At 45.4% G+C, this 18,186-nt stretch overlaps 1 protein-coding gene across 1 annotated transcript in view; it reads left to right on the top strand.

The window, feature by feature from the left end:
• LOC140405645 (solute carrier family 22 member 23-like) overlaps positions 1–18,186 on the top strand; it is a gene marked incomplete at its 3' end in the record, with an annotated part of 186,162 nt that overhangs the window by 154,979 nt on the left and 12,997 nt on the right. Inside the window, exon 3 of the mRNA XM_072494180.1 lies at positions 2,537–2,691. Within this exon, the coding sequence (XP_072350281.1) occupies positions 2,537–2,691 (155 nt within the window). The remainder of the gene's footprint in view (positions 1–2,536; positions 2,692–18,186) is intronic.

Below are 18,186 nucleotides of genomic sequence, written 5' to 3'. Positions count from 1 at the left end.
TCTCTCTCCCGCTTTCTGTCACTCTCTCTCCCGCTCTCTCTCCTCCACTCTCTCTCCCGCTCTCTCTCCCACTCTCTCTCCCACTCCCTCCCCCTCTCTCTCTCCCCCTCTCTCTCTCCCCCACTGTCTCCCGCTCTCTCTCCCGCGCTCTCTCTCCCACGCTCTCTCTCCCATTCTCTCTCTCCCGCTCTCTCTCCCGCTCACTCTCTCCTGCTGTCTCCCTCCCGCTCTCTCTCCTGCACTCTCCCACGCTCTCTCCCGCTTTCTCTCTCTCCCCACTTTCTCACCCGCTCTCTCCTGCACTCTCGCCCGCTCTCTCACCCACTATTTCCCGCTCTCTCACCCACTCTCTCTAGTGCACTCTCCCGCTCTCTCTCCCGCTCACTCACCCACTCTCTCACCCGTTCTCTCCCGCTCTGTCTCTCCCGCTCACCCTCCCATCTCTCACCCGCTCTCGCACCCACTCTCCCGCTTTCTCTCCCGCTCTCTCTCTCCCGCTCTCTACCCGCTCTCCCCGCTCTCACTCCCCTGATCTCTCTCCCGCTCTCTCTCCCGGTCTCTCTCCCGCCCTCTCTCCCGCTCTCTCTCCCGGGCTCTCTCCCGCTCTCTGTCTCTCTCCCGCTCTCCCTCTGCCGCTCTCTCTCCCGCTCCCTCCCGCTCTCTCTCTCGCTACCGCTCTCCCTCTCCCGCTCTCTCTCTCTCGCTCTCTCTCTCGCTCTCTCACGCTCTCTCGCTCCCGCTTTCTCTCCCCTCTCTCTCCCGCTCTCTCCCGCACTCTCTCGCTCTTTCCTGCCCTTTCTCCCACTCTCTCTCCCCCGCTCTCTCTCCCGCTCTCTCTCTCCTGCTCTCTCTCTCCCGCTCTCTCTCTCCCGCTCTCTCTCTCTTGCTCTCTCTCCCGTGCTCTCTCTCCCGCTCTCTCTCTCCCGCGCTCTCTCCTCTGCTCTCTATCTCCCGCTCTCTCTCCCGCTCTCTCTCTCTCCCGCTCTCTCTCCCGCTCCCTCTCTCCTGCTCTCTCCCCCGCTCTCTCCCCCGCTCTCTCTCCCGCTCTTCCTCCTGCTCTCTCTCCTGCTCTCTCTCTCCCGCTCTCTCTCTCCTGCTCTCTCTCTCCCCGCTCTCTCTCTCCCGCTCTCTCTCTCTCTCCCGCTTCCTCTCTCCGGCTCTCTCCCCTGCTCTCTCTCCTGCTCTCTCTCCCGCTCTCTCTCCCGCTCTCTCTCCCGCCCTCTCTCTCCCGCTCTCTCTCTCCTGCTCTCCCTCCCCGCGCTCTCTCCCGCTCTCTCTCCAACTCGGTCTCTCCCGTTCTCTCTCCCGCTCTCTCTCTCCCGCTCTCTCTCCCCGCTCTCTCTTTCTTCCGATCTCTCTCCCACTCTCTCTCTCCCGCTCTCTCTGGCTCTCTCTCCCGCTCTCTCTCCCCCGCGCTCTCTCCCGCTCTCTCTCCCACTCTGTCTCTCCCGCTCTCTCTCCCGCTCTCTCTCCCGCTCTCTCTCCCGCTCTCTCTCCCGGCCTCCCCCTCTCTCCCCCACTGCCTCCCGCTCTCTCTCCCGCTCTCTCTCTCCCACGCTCTCTCTCCCACTCTCTCTCTCCCGCTCTCTCTCTCCTGCTATCTCCCTCCCGTGCTCTCTCCCGCTTTCTCTCTCTCCCCACTTTCTCACCCGCGCTCTCTCCCGCTCTCTCACCCACTATTTCCCGCTCTCTCACCCACTCTCTCTCGCGCACTCTCCCGCTCTCTTTCCTGCTCTCTCACCCACTCTCTCACCCGCTCTCTCCCGCTCTGTCTCTCCTGCTCTCCCTCCCACTCTCTCACCCGCTCTCCCGCTTTCACACCCGCTCTCTCACCCGCTCTCTCTTTCCGCTTTCTCACCCGTGCTCTCTCCCGCTCTCTCTCCCGCTCTCTCTCAACCGCTCTCTCAACCGCTCTCTCACCCACTCTCTCACCCGCTCTCTCCCGTGCTCTCTCCCGCACTCCCGCACCCTCACACACTCCATCACCCGCTCTCTCGGGCGCTCTCTCTCCCCGCTTTCTCACCCGCTCTCTCCCACGCTCTCTCCTGCTCTCCCGCTCTCTCTCCCGCTCTCCCGCTCTCTCACCTGCTCTCTCACCCTGCTTTCTCACCCGCGCTCTCCCCGCGCTCTCTCCCGCTCTCCCGCTCACCCGCGCTCTCTCTCCTGTGCACTCTGTCCCCTACCATCTCAATCGCTCTCTATTTCTCCATCTATCTCTCTCTCCCTTTCTCTCTCTCTCTCTCCCTTTCTCTCTCCCTTTCTCTCTCTAACTCTCCCTCTCTCTCTCTCTCTCTTTCTCTCTCTCCCTCTCTCTCTCTCTCTTTCTCTCCCTCTCTCTCTCTCTCTCTCCCTCTCTCTCTCTTTCTTTCTCTCTCTCTCCCTCTCTCTCTCTCTCTCCCTCTCTTTTCTCTCTCTCCCTCTCCCTTTCTCTCTCTCCCTTTCCCTCTCTCCCTCTCCCTTTCTCTCCCTCTCTCTCTCCCTCTCTCTCTCTCTCTTTCTCTCTCTCCCTCTCTCTCTCGCTCCCTCCCTCCTGCAGGCTTGGGCGCAGAAACACATTCATCCTCTCGCTGATTCTCTCCATCCTCCTCGGAACACTGGTGGCCGTGTCCCTGAATCCGGCAATGTTCATCCTGGTCCGCTTCCTCCAGGGTTCCTCGATCGCTGGCCTGCTCCTCACCCTCTACCTCATCCGTAAGTGTGCGAGTGGTGACTACGCGAGGGTCGGCGTGAGAGCGGGAACAAGGTCACAGCGAGTGAGAGTGAGATCCTCGATTCGATTCCAGTCTGTAACTCACTCCCGGGTATTTGTTATTCTATATATAAACTGTCCTGAACCCCTCGATTAGATTCCAGTCTGTAACTCACTCCCGGGTACCTGTTATTCTATATATAAACCACCCTGAACCCCTCGATTAGATTCCAGTCTGTAACTCACTCCCGGGTACCTGTTATTCTATATATAAACCACCCTGAACCCCTCGATTAGATTCCAGTCTGTAACTCACTGCCGGGTATCTGTTATTCTATATATAAACCACCCTGAACCCCTCGATTAGATTCCAGTCTGTAACTCACTCCCGGGTACCTGTTATTCTATATATAAACCACCCTGAACCCCTCGATTAGATTCCAGTCTGTAACTCACTCCCGGGTATCTGTTATTCTATATATAAACCACCCCAAACCCCTCGATTAGATTCCAGTCTGTAACTCACTCCCGGGTAACTGTTACTCTATATATAACTCACCCCGAACCTCTCGATTAGATTCCAGTCTGTAACTCACTCCCGGGTATCTGTTATTCTATATATAAACTATCCTGAACACCTCGATTAAATTCCAGTCTGTAACTCACTCCCGGATATCTGTTATTCTATATATAAACCACCCCGAACCCCTCGATTAGATTCCAGTCTGTAACTCACTCCCGGGTATCTGTTATTCTAGAAAAACCACCCCGAACCCCTTGATTAGATTCCAGTCTGTAACACACTCCCGGGTAACCGTTACTCTATATATAAACTATCCTGAACCCCTCGATTATATTCCAGTCTGTAACTCACTCCCGGGTATCTGTTATTCTATATATAAACCACCCCGAACCCCTCGATTAGATTCCACTCTGTAACTCACACCCGGGTATCTGTTATTCTATATATAAACTATCCTGAACCCCTCGATTATATTCCAGTCTGTAACTCACTCCCGGGTATCTGTTACTCTATATATAAACTATCCTGAACCCCTCGATTATATTCCAGTCTGTAACTCACTCCCGGGTATCTGTTATTTTATATATAAACTATCCTGAACCCCTCGATTAGATTCCAGTCTGTAACTCACTCCCGGGTATCTGTTATTCTATATATAAAGTATCCCGATCCCCTCGATTAGATTCCAGACTGTAACTCACTCCCGTGTATCTGTTACTCTATATATAAACCACCCCGAACCCCTCGATTAGATTCCAGTCTGTAACTCACTCCCGGGTAACTGTTACTCTATATATAAATCACCCCGAACCTCTCGATTAGATTCCAGTCTGTAACTCACTCCTGGATATCTGTTATTCTATATATAAACTATCCTGAACACCTCGATTAGATTCCAGTCTGTAACTCACTCCCGGGTATCTGTTACTCTATATATAAACCACCCCGAACACCTCGATTAGATTCCAGTCTGTAACTCACTCCCGGGTATCTGTTACTCTATATATAAACCACCCCGAACCCCTCGATTAGATTCCAGTCTGTAACTCACTCCCGGGTATCTGTTATATTAGAAAAACCACCCCGAACCTCTTGATTAGATTCCAGTCTGTAACACACTCCCGGGTAACCGTTACTCTATATATAAACTATCCTGAACCCCTCGATTAGATTCCTTTCTGTAACTCACTCCCGGGTATCGGTTATTCTATATATAAACCACCCCGAACACCTCGATTAGATTCCAGTCTGTACCTCACTCCCGGGTATCTGTTATTCTATATATAAACCACCCCGAACACCTCGATTAGATTCCAGTCTGTAACTCACTCCCGGGTATCTGTTATTCTATATATAAACCATCCTGAACCCCTCGATTAGGTTCCTGTCTGTAACCCACTCCCAGGTACCTGTTATTCAATATATAAACCACCCTGAACCCCTCGATTAGATTCCACTCTGTAACTCACTCCCGGTTATCTGTTATTCTATATATAAACCATCCTGAACCCCTCGATTAGATTCCAGTCTGTAACTCACTCCCGGGTATCTGTTATTCTATATATAAACCATCCTGAACCCCTCGATTAGGTTCCTGTCTGTAACCCACTCCCAGGTACCTGTTATTCAATATATAAACCACCCTGAACCCCTCGATTAGATTCCACTCTGTAACTCACTCCCGGGTATCTGTTATTCTATGTATAAACCATCCTGAACCCCTCGATTAGATTCCAGTCTGTAACTCACTCCCGGGTATCTGTTATTCTATATATAAACCACCCCGAACACCTCGATTACATTCCAGTCTGTACCTCACTCCCGGGTATCTGTTATTCTATATATAAACCACCCCGAACACCTCGATTAGATTCCAGTCTGTAACTCACTCCCGGGTATCTGTTATTCTATATATAAACCATCCTGAACCCCTCGATTAGATTCCAGCCTGTAACTCACTCCCAGGTACCTGTTATTCAATATATAAACCACCCTGAACCCCTCGATTAGATTCCACTCTGTAACTCACTCACGGGTATCTGTTATTCTATATATAAACCATCCTGAACCCCTCGATTAGATTCCAGTCTGTAACTCACTCCCGGGTATCTGTTATTCTATATATAAACTATCCTGAACCCCTCGATTAGATTCCAGTCTGTAACTCACTCCCGGGTATCTGTTATTCTATATATAAACCATCCTGAACCCCTCGATTAGATTCCAGTCTGTAACTCACTCCCGGGTATCTGTTATTCGATATATAAACCACCCCGAACACCTCGATTAGATTCCAGTCTGTAACTCACTCCCGGGTATCTGTTATTCTATATATAAACTATCCTGAACCCCTCGATTAGATTCCAGTCTGTAACTCACTCCCGGGTATCTGTTATTCTATATATAAACCACCATGAACCCCTCGATTAGATTCCAGTCTGTAACTCACTGCCGGGTATCTGTTATTCTATATATAAACCACCCCGAACACCTCGATTAGATTCCAGTCTGTTACTCACTCCTGGGTATCTGTTATTCTATATTTAAACCACCCCGAACCCCTCGATTAGATTCCAGTCTGTAACTCACTCCCGTGTGTCTGTTATTCTATATATAAACTATCCTGAACCAATCGATTAGATTCCAGTCTGTAACTCACTCCCGGGTATCTGTTATTCTATATATAAACTATCCTGAACCCCTCGATTAGATTCCAGCCTGTAACTCACTCCCGGGTATCTGTTATTCTATATATTTACCACCCCGAACCCCTCGATTAGATTCCAGTCTGTAACTCACTCCCGGGTATCTGTTATTCTATATAGAAACCACCCCGAACCCCTCGATTAGATTCCAGTCTGTAACTCACTCCCGGGTGTCTGTTATTCTATATATAAACTGTCCTGAACCCCTCGATTAGATTCCAGTCTGTAACTCACTCCCGGGTATCTGTTATTCTAAATATAAACCACCCTGAACCCCTCGATTAGATTCCAGTCTGTAACTCACTCCCGGCTATCTGTTATTCTATCAAAAGCCATTCCGAACCCCTCGATTAGATTCCAAACTGTAACTCACTCCCGGGTAACTGTTATTGTATATATAAACCACCCCAAACCCCTCGATTAGATTCCAGTCTGTAACTCACTCCCGGGTAAACTGTTACTCTATATATAAACCACCCCGAACCCCTCGATTAGATTCCAGTCTGTAACTCACTCCCGGATATCTGTTATTCTATATATAAACTATCCTGAACACCTCGATTAGATTCCAGTCTGTAACTCACTCCCGGGTATCTGTTACTCTATATATAAACCACCCCGAACCCCTCGATTAGATTCCAGTCTGTAACTCACTCCCGGGTATCTGTTACTCTATATATAAACCACCCCGAACCCCTCGATTAGATTCCAGTCTGTAACTCACTCCCGGGTATCTGTTATTCTATATATAAACCACCCCGAACCCCTCGATTAGATTCCAGTCTGTAACTCACTCCCGGGTATCTGTTATTCTAGAAAAACCACCCCGAACCCCTTGATTAGATTTCAGTCTGTAACACACTCCCGGGTAACCGTTACTCTATATATAAACTATCCTGAACCCCTCGATTATATTCCAGTCTGTAACTCACTCCCGGGTATCTGTTATTCTATATATAAACTATCCTGAACCCCTCGATTATATTCCAGTCTGTAACTCACTCCCGAGTATCTGTTATTCTATATATAAACTATCCCGATCCCCTCGATTAGATTCCAGACTGTAACTCACTCCCGTGTATCTGTTACTCTATATATAAACCACCCCGAACCCCTCGATTAGATTCCAGTCTGTAACTCACTCCCGGGTAACTGTTACTCTATATATAAATCACCCCGAACCTCTCGATTAGATTCCAGTCTGTAACTCACTCCTGGATATCTGTTATTCTATATATAAACTATCCTGAACACCTCGATTAGATTCCAGTCTGTAACTCACTCCCGGGTATCTGTTACTCTATATATAAACCACCCCGAACCCCTCGATTAGATTCCAGTCTGTAACTCACTCCCGGGTACCTGTTATTCTATATATAAACCACCCCGAACACCTCGATTAGATTCCAGTCTGTAACTCACTCCCGGGTATCTGTTACTCTATATATAAACCACCCCGAACCCCTCGATTAGATTCCAGTCTGTAACTCACTCCCGGGTATCTGTTATACTAGAAAAACCACCCCGAACCTCTTGATTAGATTCCAGTCTGTAACACACTCCCGGGTAACCGTTACTCTATATATAAACTATCCTGAACCCCTCGATTATATTCCAGTCTGTAACTCACTCCCGGGTATCTGTTATTCTATATATAAACTATCCTGAACCCCTCGATTAGATTCCAGTCTGTAACTCACTCCCGGGTATCGGTTATTCTATATATAAAGCACCCCGAACACCTCGATTAGATTCCAGTCTGTAACTCGCTCCCGGGAATCTGTTATTCTATATATAAACCACCCCGAACCCCTCGATTAGATTCCAGTCTGTAACTCACTCCCACGTATCTGTTATTCTATAGATAAACTATCCTGAACCCCTCGATTAGATTCCTTTCTGTAACTCACTCCCGGGTACCGGTTATTCTATATATAAACCACCCCGAACACCTCGATTAGATTCCAGCCTGTACCTCACTCCCGGGTATCTGTTATTCTATATATAAACCATCCTGAACCCCTCGATTAGATTCCAGCCTGTAACTCACTCCCAGGTACCTGTTATTCAATATATAAACCACCCTGAACCCCTCGATTAGATTCCACTCTGTAACTCACTCCCGGGTATCTGTTATTCTATATATAAACCATCCTGAACCCCTCGATTAGATTCCAGTCTGTAACTCACTCCCGGGTATCTGTTATTCTATATATAAACTATCCTGAACCCCTCGATTAGATTCCAGTCTGTAACTCACTCCCGGGTATCTGTTATTCTATATATAAACTATCCTGAACCCCTCGATTAGATTCCAGTCTGTAACTCACTCCCGGGTATCGGTTATTCTATATATAAAGCACCCCGAACACATCGATTAGATTCCAGTCTGTAACTCGCTCCCGGGAATCTGTTATTCTATATATAAACCACCCCGAACCCCTCGAATAGATTCCAGTCTGTAACTCACTCCCACGTATCTGTTATTCTATATATAAACTATCCTGAACCCCTCGATTAGATTCCTTTCTGTAACTCACTCCCGGGTATCGGTTATTCTATATATAAACCATCCTGAACACCTCGATTAGATTCCAGTCTGTAACTCACTCCCGGGTATCTGTTATTCTATATATAAAGCACCCCGAACACCTCGATTAGATTCCAGTCTGTAACTCGCTCCCGGGAATCTGTTATTCTATATATAAACCACCCCGAACCCCTCGAATAGATTCCAGTCTGTTACTCACTCCCACGTATCTGTTATTCTATATATAAACTATCCTGAACCCCTCGATTAGATTCCTTTCTGTAACTCACTCCCGGGTATCGGTTATTCTATATATAAACCATCCTGAACACCTCGATTAGATTCCAGTCTGTAACTCACTCCCGGGTATCTGTTATTCTATATATAAACCACCCCGAACACCTCGATTAGATTCCAGTCTGTAACTCACTCCCGGGTATCTGTTATTCTATATATAAACCATCCTGAACCCCTCGAATAGATTCCAGTCTGTAACTCACTCCCGGGTATCTGTTATTCTATATATAAACCATCCTGAACCCCTCGATTAGATTCCAGTCTGTAACTCACTCCCGGGTATCTGTTATTCTATATATAAACCACCCCGAACACCTCGATTAGATTCCAGTCTGTAACTCACTCCCGGGTATCTGTTATTCTATATATAAACTATCCTGAACCCCTCGATTAGATTCCAGTCTGTAACTCACTCCCGGGTATCTGTTATTCTATATATAAACCACCATGAACCCCTCGATTAGATTCCAGTCTGTAACTCACTCCAGGGTATCTGTTATTCTATATATAAACCATCCTGAACCCCTAGATTAGATTCCAGTCTGTAACTCACTCCCGGGTATCTGTTATTCTATACATAAACCACCCCGAACCCCTCGATTAGATTCCAGTCTGTAACTCACTGCCGGGTATCTGTTATTCTATATATAAACCACCCCGAACCCCTCGATTAGATTCCAGTCTGTAACTCACTCCCGGGTATCTGTTATTCTATATATAAACCATCCTGAACCCCTCGATTAGATTCCAGTCTGTAACTCACTACGGGTATCTGTTATTCTATATTTAAACCACCCTGAACCACTCAATTAGATTCCAGTCTGTAACTCACTCCAGGGTATCTGTTATTCTATATATAAACCACCCTGAGCCCGTCGATTAGATTCCAGTCTGTAACTCACTGCCGGGTATCTGTTATTCTATATATAAACCACCCCGAACCCCTCGATTAGATTCCAGTCTGTAACTCACTCCCAGGTATCTGTTATTCTATATAGAAACCATCCTGAACCCCTCGATTAGATTCCAGTCTGTAACTCACTCCCGGGTATCTGTTATTCGATACATAAACCACCCCGAACCCCTCGATTAGATTCCAGTCTGTAACTCACTCCCGGGTATCTGTTATTCTATATATAAACCACCCCGAACCCCTCGATTAGATTCCAGTCTGTAACTCACTCCCGGTTATCTGTTATTCTATATATAAACTATCCTGAACCCCTCGATTAGATTCCAGTCTGTAACTCACTCCCGGGTATCTGTTACTCTATATATAAACCACCCCGAACCCCTCGATTAGATTCCAGTCTGTAACTCGCATCCAGGTATCTGTTATTCTATATATAAACCACCCCGAACCACTCGATTAGATTCCAGTCTGTAACTCACACCCGGGTATTTGTTACTCTATATATAAACTATCCTGAACCCCTCGATTAGATTCCAGTCTGTAACTCACTCCCGGGTATCTATTATTCGATATATGAACCACCCCGAACCCCTGATTGGATTCCAGTCTGCACCTCACTCCCGGGTATCTGTTATTGTATATATAAACCACCCCGAACCCCTCGATTAGATTCCAGTCTGTAACTCAATCCCGGGTATCTGTTATTCTTGATATAAACCAGCCCGAACCCCTCGATTAGATTCCAGTCTGTAACTCACTCCCGGGTATCTGTTATTCTGTATATAAATCACCCTGAACCCCTCGATTAGATTCCAGTCTGTAACTCACTCCCAGGTATCTGTTATTCTATATATGAACCACCCCGAACCCCTCGATTAGATTCCAGTCTGTAACTCACTCCCGGGTATCTGTTATTCTATATATAAACCACCCTGAAACCCTCGATTAATTCCAGTCTGTAACTCACTCCCGGGTATCTGTTATTCTATATATAAACCACCCTGAACCCCTCGATTAGATTCCAGTCTGTAACTCACTCCCGGATATCTGTTATTCTATATATAAACTATCCTGAACCCCTCGAATAGATTCCAGTCTGTAAGTCACTCCCGGGTATCTGTTATTCTATATATAAACCATCCTGAACCCCTCGATTAGATTCCAGTCTGTAACTCACTCCCGGATATCTGTTATTCTATATATAAACCACCCCGAACACCTCGATTAGATTCCAGTCTGTAACTCACTCCCGGGTATCTGTTATTCTATATATAAACTATCCTGAACCCCTCGATTAGATTCCAGTCTGTAACTCACTCCCGGGTATCTGTTATTCTATATATAAACCACCATGAACCCCTCGATTAGATTCCAGTCTGTAACTCACTCCAGGGTATCTGTTATTCTATATATAAACCATCCTGAACCCCTAGATTAGATTCCAGTCTGTAACTCACTCCCGGGTATCTGTTATTCTATACATAAACCACCCCAAACCCCTCGATTAGATTCCAGTCTGTAACTCACTGCCGGGTATCTGTTATTCTATATATAAACCACCCCGAACCCCTCGATTAGATTCCAGTCTGTAACTCACTCCCGGGTATCTGTTATTCTATATATAAACCATCCTGAACCCCTCGATTAGATTCCAGTCTGTAACTCACTCCCGGGTATCTGTTATTCTATATATAAACCACCCTGAACCACTCAATTAGATTCCAGTCTGTAACTCACTCCAGGGTATCTGTTATTCTATATATAAACCACCCTGAACCCCTCGATTAGATTCCAGTCTGTATCTCAATCCCGGCTATCTGTTATTCTTGATATAAACCACCCTGAACCCCTCAATTAGATTCCAGTCTGTAACTCACTCCCGGGTATCTGTTATTTTATATATAAACCACCCCGAACCCCTCGATTAGATTCCAGTCTGTAACTCGCATCCGGGTATCTGTTATTCTATACATAAACCACCCCGAACCCCTCGATTAGATTCCAGTCTGTAACTCACTCCCGGGTATCTGTTATTCTATATATAAACCATCCTGAACACCTCGATTAGATTACAGTCTGTAACTCACTCCCGGGTATCTGTTATTCTATATATAAACGAGCCTGAACCCCTCAATTAGATTCCAGTCTGTAACTCACTCCCGGGTATCTGTTATTCTATATATAAACCGCCCTGAACCCCTCGATTAGATTCCAGTCTGTAACTCACTCCCGGGTATCTGTTATTCTATATATAAACCACCCCGAACCCCTCGATTAGATTCCAGTCTGTAACTCGCATCCGGGTATCTGTTATTCTATATATAAACCACCCCGAACCCCTTGATTAGATTCCAGTCTGTAACTCACTCCCGGGTATCTGTTATTCTATATATAAACCACCCTGAACCCCTCGATTAGATTCCAGTCTGTAACTCACTCCCGGGCATCTGTTATTCTATATATAAACCACCCCGAACCCCTTGATTTGATTCCAGTCTGTAACTCACTCCCGGGTATCTGTTATTCTATATATAAACCACCCCAAACCCCTCGATTAGATTCCAGTCTGTAACTCACTCCTGGGTATCTGTTATTCTATATATAAACCATCCCGAACCCCTCGATTAGATTCCAGTCTGTAACTCAATCCCGGGTATCTGTTATTCTTGATATAAACCTCGCTGAACCCCTCAATTAGATTCCAGTCTGTAACTCACTCCCGGGTATCTGTTATTTTATATATAAACCACCCCGAACCCCTCGATTAGATTCCAGTCTGTAACTCGCATCCGGGTATCTGTTATTCTATATATAAACCAGCCCGAACCCCTCGATTAGATTCCAGTCTGTAACTCACTCCCGGGTATCTGTTATTCTATATATAAACCACCCCGAACCCCTCGATTAGATTCCAGTCTGTAACTCACTCCCGGGTATCTGTTATTCTATATATAAACCACCCTGAACCCTTAGATTAGATTCCAGTCTGTAACTCACTCCCGGGTATCTGTTATTCTATATATAAACCACCCCGAACCCCTCGATTAGATTCCAGTCTGTAACTCACTCCCGGGTATCTGTTATTCTATATATAAACCACCCCGAACCCCTCGATTAGATTCCAGTCTGTAACTCACTCCCGGGTATCTGTTATTCTATATATAAACCACCCTGAACCCTTAGATTAGATTCCAGTCTGTAACTCACTCCCGGGTATCTGTTATTCTATATATAAACCACCCCGAACCCCTCGATTAGATTCCAGTCTGTAACTCACTCCCGGGTATCTGTTATTCTATATATAAACCACCCTGAACCCCTCGATTAGATTCCAGTCTGTAACGCACTGCCGGGTATCTGTTATTCTATATATAAACCATCCCGAACCCCTCGATTAGATTCCAGTCTGTAACTCACTCCCGGGTATCTGTTATTCTATATATAAACCATCCCGATACCCTCCATTAGATTCCACTCTGTAACTCACTGCCGGGTATCTGTTATTCTATATATATATAAACCACCCCGAACCCCTCGATTAGATTCCAGTCTGTAACTCAGTCCCGGGTATCTGTTATTCTAGATATAAACCATCCCGAACCCCTCGATTAGATTCCAGTCTGTCACTCACTCCCGGGTATCTGTTATTCTATATATAAACCACCCCGAACCCCTCGATTAGATTCCAGTCTGTAACTCACTCCCGGGTATCTGTTATTCTATATATAAACCTCCCCGAACCCCTCGATTAGATTCCAGTCTGTAACTCACTCCCCGGTATCTGTTATTCTATATATAAACCATCCTGAACCCCTCGATTAGATTCCAGTCTGTGACTCACTCCCCGGTATCTGTTATTCTATATATGAACCTCCCCGAACCCCTCGATTAGATTCCAATCTGTAACTCACTCCCGGGTATCTGTTATTCTATATATAAACATCCCCGAACCCCTCGATTAGATTCCAGTCTGTAACTCACTCCCGGGTATCTGTTATTCGATACATAAACCACCCCAAACCCCTCGATTAGATTCCAGTCTGTAACTTACTCCCGGGTATCTATTATTCGATACATGAACCACCCCGAACCCCTGATTAGATTCCAGTCTGCACCTCACTCCCGGGTATCTGTTATTCTATATATAAACCATACTGAACCCCTCGATTAGATTCCAGTCTGTAACTCACTCCCGGGTATCTGTTATTCTATATATAAACCACCCTGAACCCCTCGATTAGATTCCAGTCTAACTCACTCCCGGGTATCTGTTATTCTATATATAAACCACCCTGAAAACCTTGATTAATTCCAGTCTGTAACTCACTCCCGGGTATCTGTTATTCTATATATAAACCACCCCGAACCACTCGATTAGATTCCAGTCTGTAACTCACTCCCGGGTATCTGTTATTCTATATATAAACCATCCCGAACCCCTCGATTAGATTCCAGTCTGTAACTCACTCCCGGGTATCTGTTACTCTATATATAAACTATCCTGAACCACTCGATTAGATTCCAGTCTGTATCTCACTGCCAGGTATCTGTTATTCTATATATAAACCACCCCGAACCCCTCGATTAGATTCCAGTCTGTAACTCACTCCCGGGTTTCTGTTATTCAATATATAAACCACCCGGAAACCCTCGATTAATTCCAGTCTGTAACTCATTCCCGGGTATCTGTTATTCTATATATAAACCACCCCGAACCCCTCAATTAGATTCTAGTCTGTAACTCACTCCCGGGTATCTGTTATTCTATATATAAACCACCCCGAACCCTTCCATTAGATTCCAGTCTGTAACTCACTCCCGGGTATCTGTTATTCTATCTATACCCACCCCGAACCCTTCCATTAGATTCCAGTCTGTAACTCACTCCCGGTTATCTGTTATTCTATATATAAACCACCCGGAAACCCTCGATTAATTCCAGTCTGTAACTCATTCCCGGGTATCTGTTATTCTATATATAAACCACCCCGAACCCCTCAATTAGATTCTAGTCTGTAACTCACTCCCGGGTATCTGTTATTCTATATATAAACTGTCCTGAACCCCTCGATTAGATTCCAGTCTGTAACTCACTCCCGGGTATCTGTTATTCTATATATAAACCACCCCGAACCCCTCAATTAGATTCTAGTCTGTAACTCACTCCCGGGTATCTGTTATTCTATATATAAACTATCCTGAACCCCTCGATTAGATTCCAGTCTGTAACTCACTCCCGGGTATCTGTTATTCTATATATAAACCACCCCGAACCCCTTGATTTGATTCCAGTCTGTAACTCACTCCCGGGTATCTGTTATTCTATATATAAACCACCCTGAACCCCTCGATTAGATTCCAGTCTGTAACTCACTCCCGGGTATCTGTTATTCTACATATAAACCACCCTGAACCCCTCGATTAGATTCCAGTCTGTAACTCACTCCCGGGTATCTGTTATTCTATATATAAACCATCCTGAACCCCTCGATTAGATTCCAGCCTGTAACTCACTCCCAGGTACCTGTTATTCAATATATAAACCACCCTGAACCCCTCGATTAGATTCCAGTCTGTAACTCACTCCCGGGTATCTGTTATTCTATATATAAACCATCCTGAACCCCTCGATTAGATTCCAGTCTGTAACTCACTCCCGGATATCTATTATTCTATATATAAACTATCCTGAACCCCTCGAATAGATTCCAGTCTGTAACTCACTCCCGGGTATCTGTTATTCTATATATAAACCATCCTGAACCCCTCGATTAGATTCCAGTCTGTAACTCACTCCCGGGTATCTGTTATTCTATATATAAACCACCCCGAACACCTCGATTAGATTCCAGTCTGTAACTCACTCCCGGGTATCTGTTATTCTATATATAAACCATCCTGAACCCCTCGATTAGATTCCAGTCTGTAACTCACTCCCGGATATCTGTTATTCTATATATAAACTATCCTGAACCCCTCGAATAGATTCCAGTCTGTAACTCACTCCCGGGTATCTGTTATTCTATATATAAACCATCCTGAACCCCTCGATTAGATTCCAGTCTGTAACTCACTCCCGGGTATCTGTTATTCTATATATAAACCACCCCGAACACCTCGATTAGATTCCAGTCTGTAACTCACTCCCGGGTATCTGTTATTCTATATATAAACTATCCTGAACCCCTCGATTAGATTCCAGTCTGTAACTCATTCCCGGCTATCTGTTATTCTGTATATAAACCACCCTGAACCCCTCGATTAGATTCCAGTCTGTAACTCACTCCCGGGTATCTGTTATTCTATATATAAACCATCCTGAGCCCCTCGATTAGATTCCAGTCTGTAACTTACTCCCGGGTATCTGTTATTCTATACATAAACCACCCCGAACCCCTCGATTAGATTCCAGTCTGTAACTCACTGCCGGGTATCTGTTATTCTATATATAAACCACCCCGAACCCCTCGATTAGATTCCAGTCTGTAACTCACTCCCGGGTATCTGTTATTCTATATATAAACCATCCTGAACCCCTCGATTAGATTCCAGTCTGTAACTCACTCCCGGGTATCTGTTATTCTATATATAAACCACCCTGAACCACTCAATTAGATTCCAGTCTGTAACTCACTCCAGGGTATCTGTTATTCTATATATAAACCACCCTGAACTCCTCGATTAGATTCCAGTCTGTAACTCACTCCCGGGTATCTGTTATTCTATACATTAACCACCCCGAACCCCTCGATTAGATTCCAGTCTGTAACTCACTGCCGGGTATCTGTTATTCTAGATATAAACCACCCCGAACCCCTCGATTAGATTCCAGTCTGTAACTCACTCCCAGGTATCTGTTATTCTATATATAAACCATCCTGAACCCCTCGATTAGATTCCAGTCTGTAACTCACTCCCGGGTATCTGTTATTCTATACATAAACAACCCCGAACCCCTCGATTAGATTCCAGTCTGTAACTCACACCGGGTATCTGTTATTCTATATATAAACCACCCCGAACCCCTCGATTAGATTCCAGTCTGTAACTCACTCCCGGGTATCTGTTATTCTCTATATAAACTATCCTGAACCCCTCGATTAGATTCCAGTCTGTAACTCACTCCCGGGTATCTGTTACTCTATATATAAACCACCCCGAACCCCTCGATTAGATTCCAGTCTGTAACTCGCATCCGGGTATCTGTTATTCTATATATAAACCACCCCGAACCACTCGATTAGATTCCAGTCTGTAACTCACACCCGGGTATTTGTTACTCTATATATAAACTATCCTGAACCCCTCGATTAGATTCCAGTCTGTGACTCACTCCCCGGTATCTGTTATTCTATATATGAACCTCCCCGAACCCCTCGATTAGATTCCAGTCTGTAACTCACTCCCGGGTATCTGTTATTCTATATATAAACCACCCCGAACCCCTCGATTAGATTCCAGTCTGTAACTCACTCCCGGGTATCTGTTATTCGATACATAAACCACCCCAAACCCCTCGATTAGATTCCAGTCTGTAACTCACTCCCGGGTATCTATTATTCGATACATGAACCACCCCGAACCCCTGATTAGATTCCAGTCTGCACCTCACTCCCGGGTATCTGTTATTCTATATATAAATCACCCTGAACCCCTCGATTACATTCCAGTCTAACTCACTCCCGGGTATCTGTTATTCTATATATAAACCACCCTGAAAACCTTGATTAATTCCAGTCTGTAACTCACTCCCGGGTATCTGTTATTCTATATATAAACCACCCCGAACCACTCGATTAGATTCCAGTCTGTAACTCACTCCCGGGTATCTGTTATTCTATATATAAACCATCCCGAACCCCTCGATTAGATTCCAGTCTGTAACTCACTCCCGGGTATCTGTTACTCTATATATAAACTATCCTGAACCACTCGATTAGATTCCAGTCTGTATCTCACTGCCAGGTATCTGTTATTCTATATATAAACCACCCCGAACCCCTCGATTAGATTCCAGTCTGTAACTCACTCCCGGGTTTCTGTTATTCAATATATAAACCACCCGGAAACCCTCGATTAATTCCAGTCTGTAACTCATTCCCGGGTATCTGTTATTCTATATATAAACCACCCCGAACCCCTCAATTAGATTCTAGTCTGTAACTCACTCCCGGGTATCTGTTATTCTATATATAAACCACCCCGAACCCTTCCATTAGATTCCAGTCTGTAACTCACTCCCGGGTATCTGTTATTCTATCTATACCCACCCCGAACCCTTCCATTAGATTCCAGTCTGTAACTCACTCCCGGTTATCTGTTATTCTATATATAAACCACCCGGAAACCCTCGATTAATTCCAGTCTGTAACTCATTCCCGGGTATCTGTTATTCTATATATAAACCACCCCGAACCCCTCAATTAGATTCTAGTCTGTAACTCACTCCCGGGTATCTGTTATTCTATATATAAACTGTCCTGAACCCCTCGATTAGATTCCAGTCTGTAACTCACTCCCGGGTATCTG

This window comes from Scyliorhinus torazame, unplaced genomic scaffold (genome assembly GCF_047496885.1).
Source record: "Scyliorhinus torazame isolate Kashiwa2021f unplaced genomic scaffold, sScyTor2.1 scaffold_175, whole genome shotgun sequence".
NCBI classification, from domain to species: domain Eukaryota; kingdom Metazoa; phylum Chordata; class Chondrichthyes; order Carcharhiniformes; family Scyliorhinidae; genus Scyliorhinus; species Scyliorhinus torazame.
This window is presented reverse-complemented; position numbering and strand designations above follow the sequence as displayed.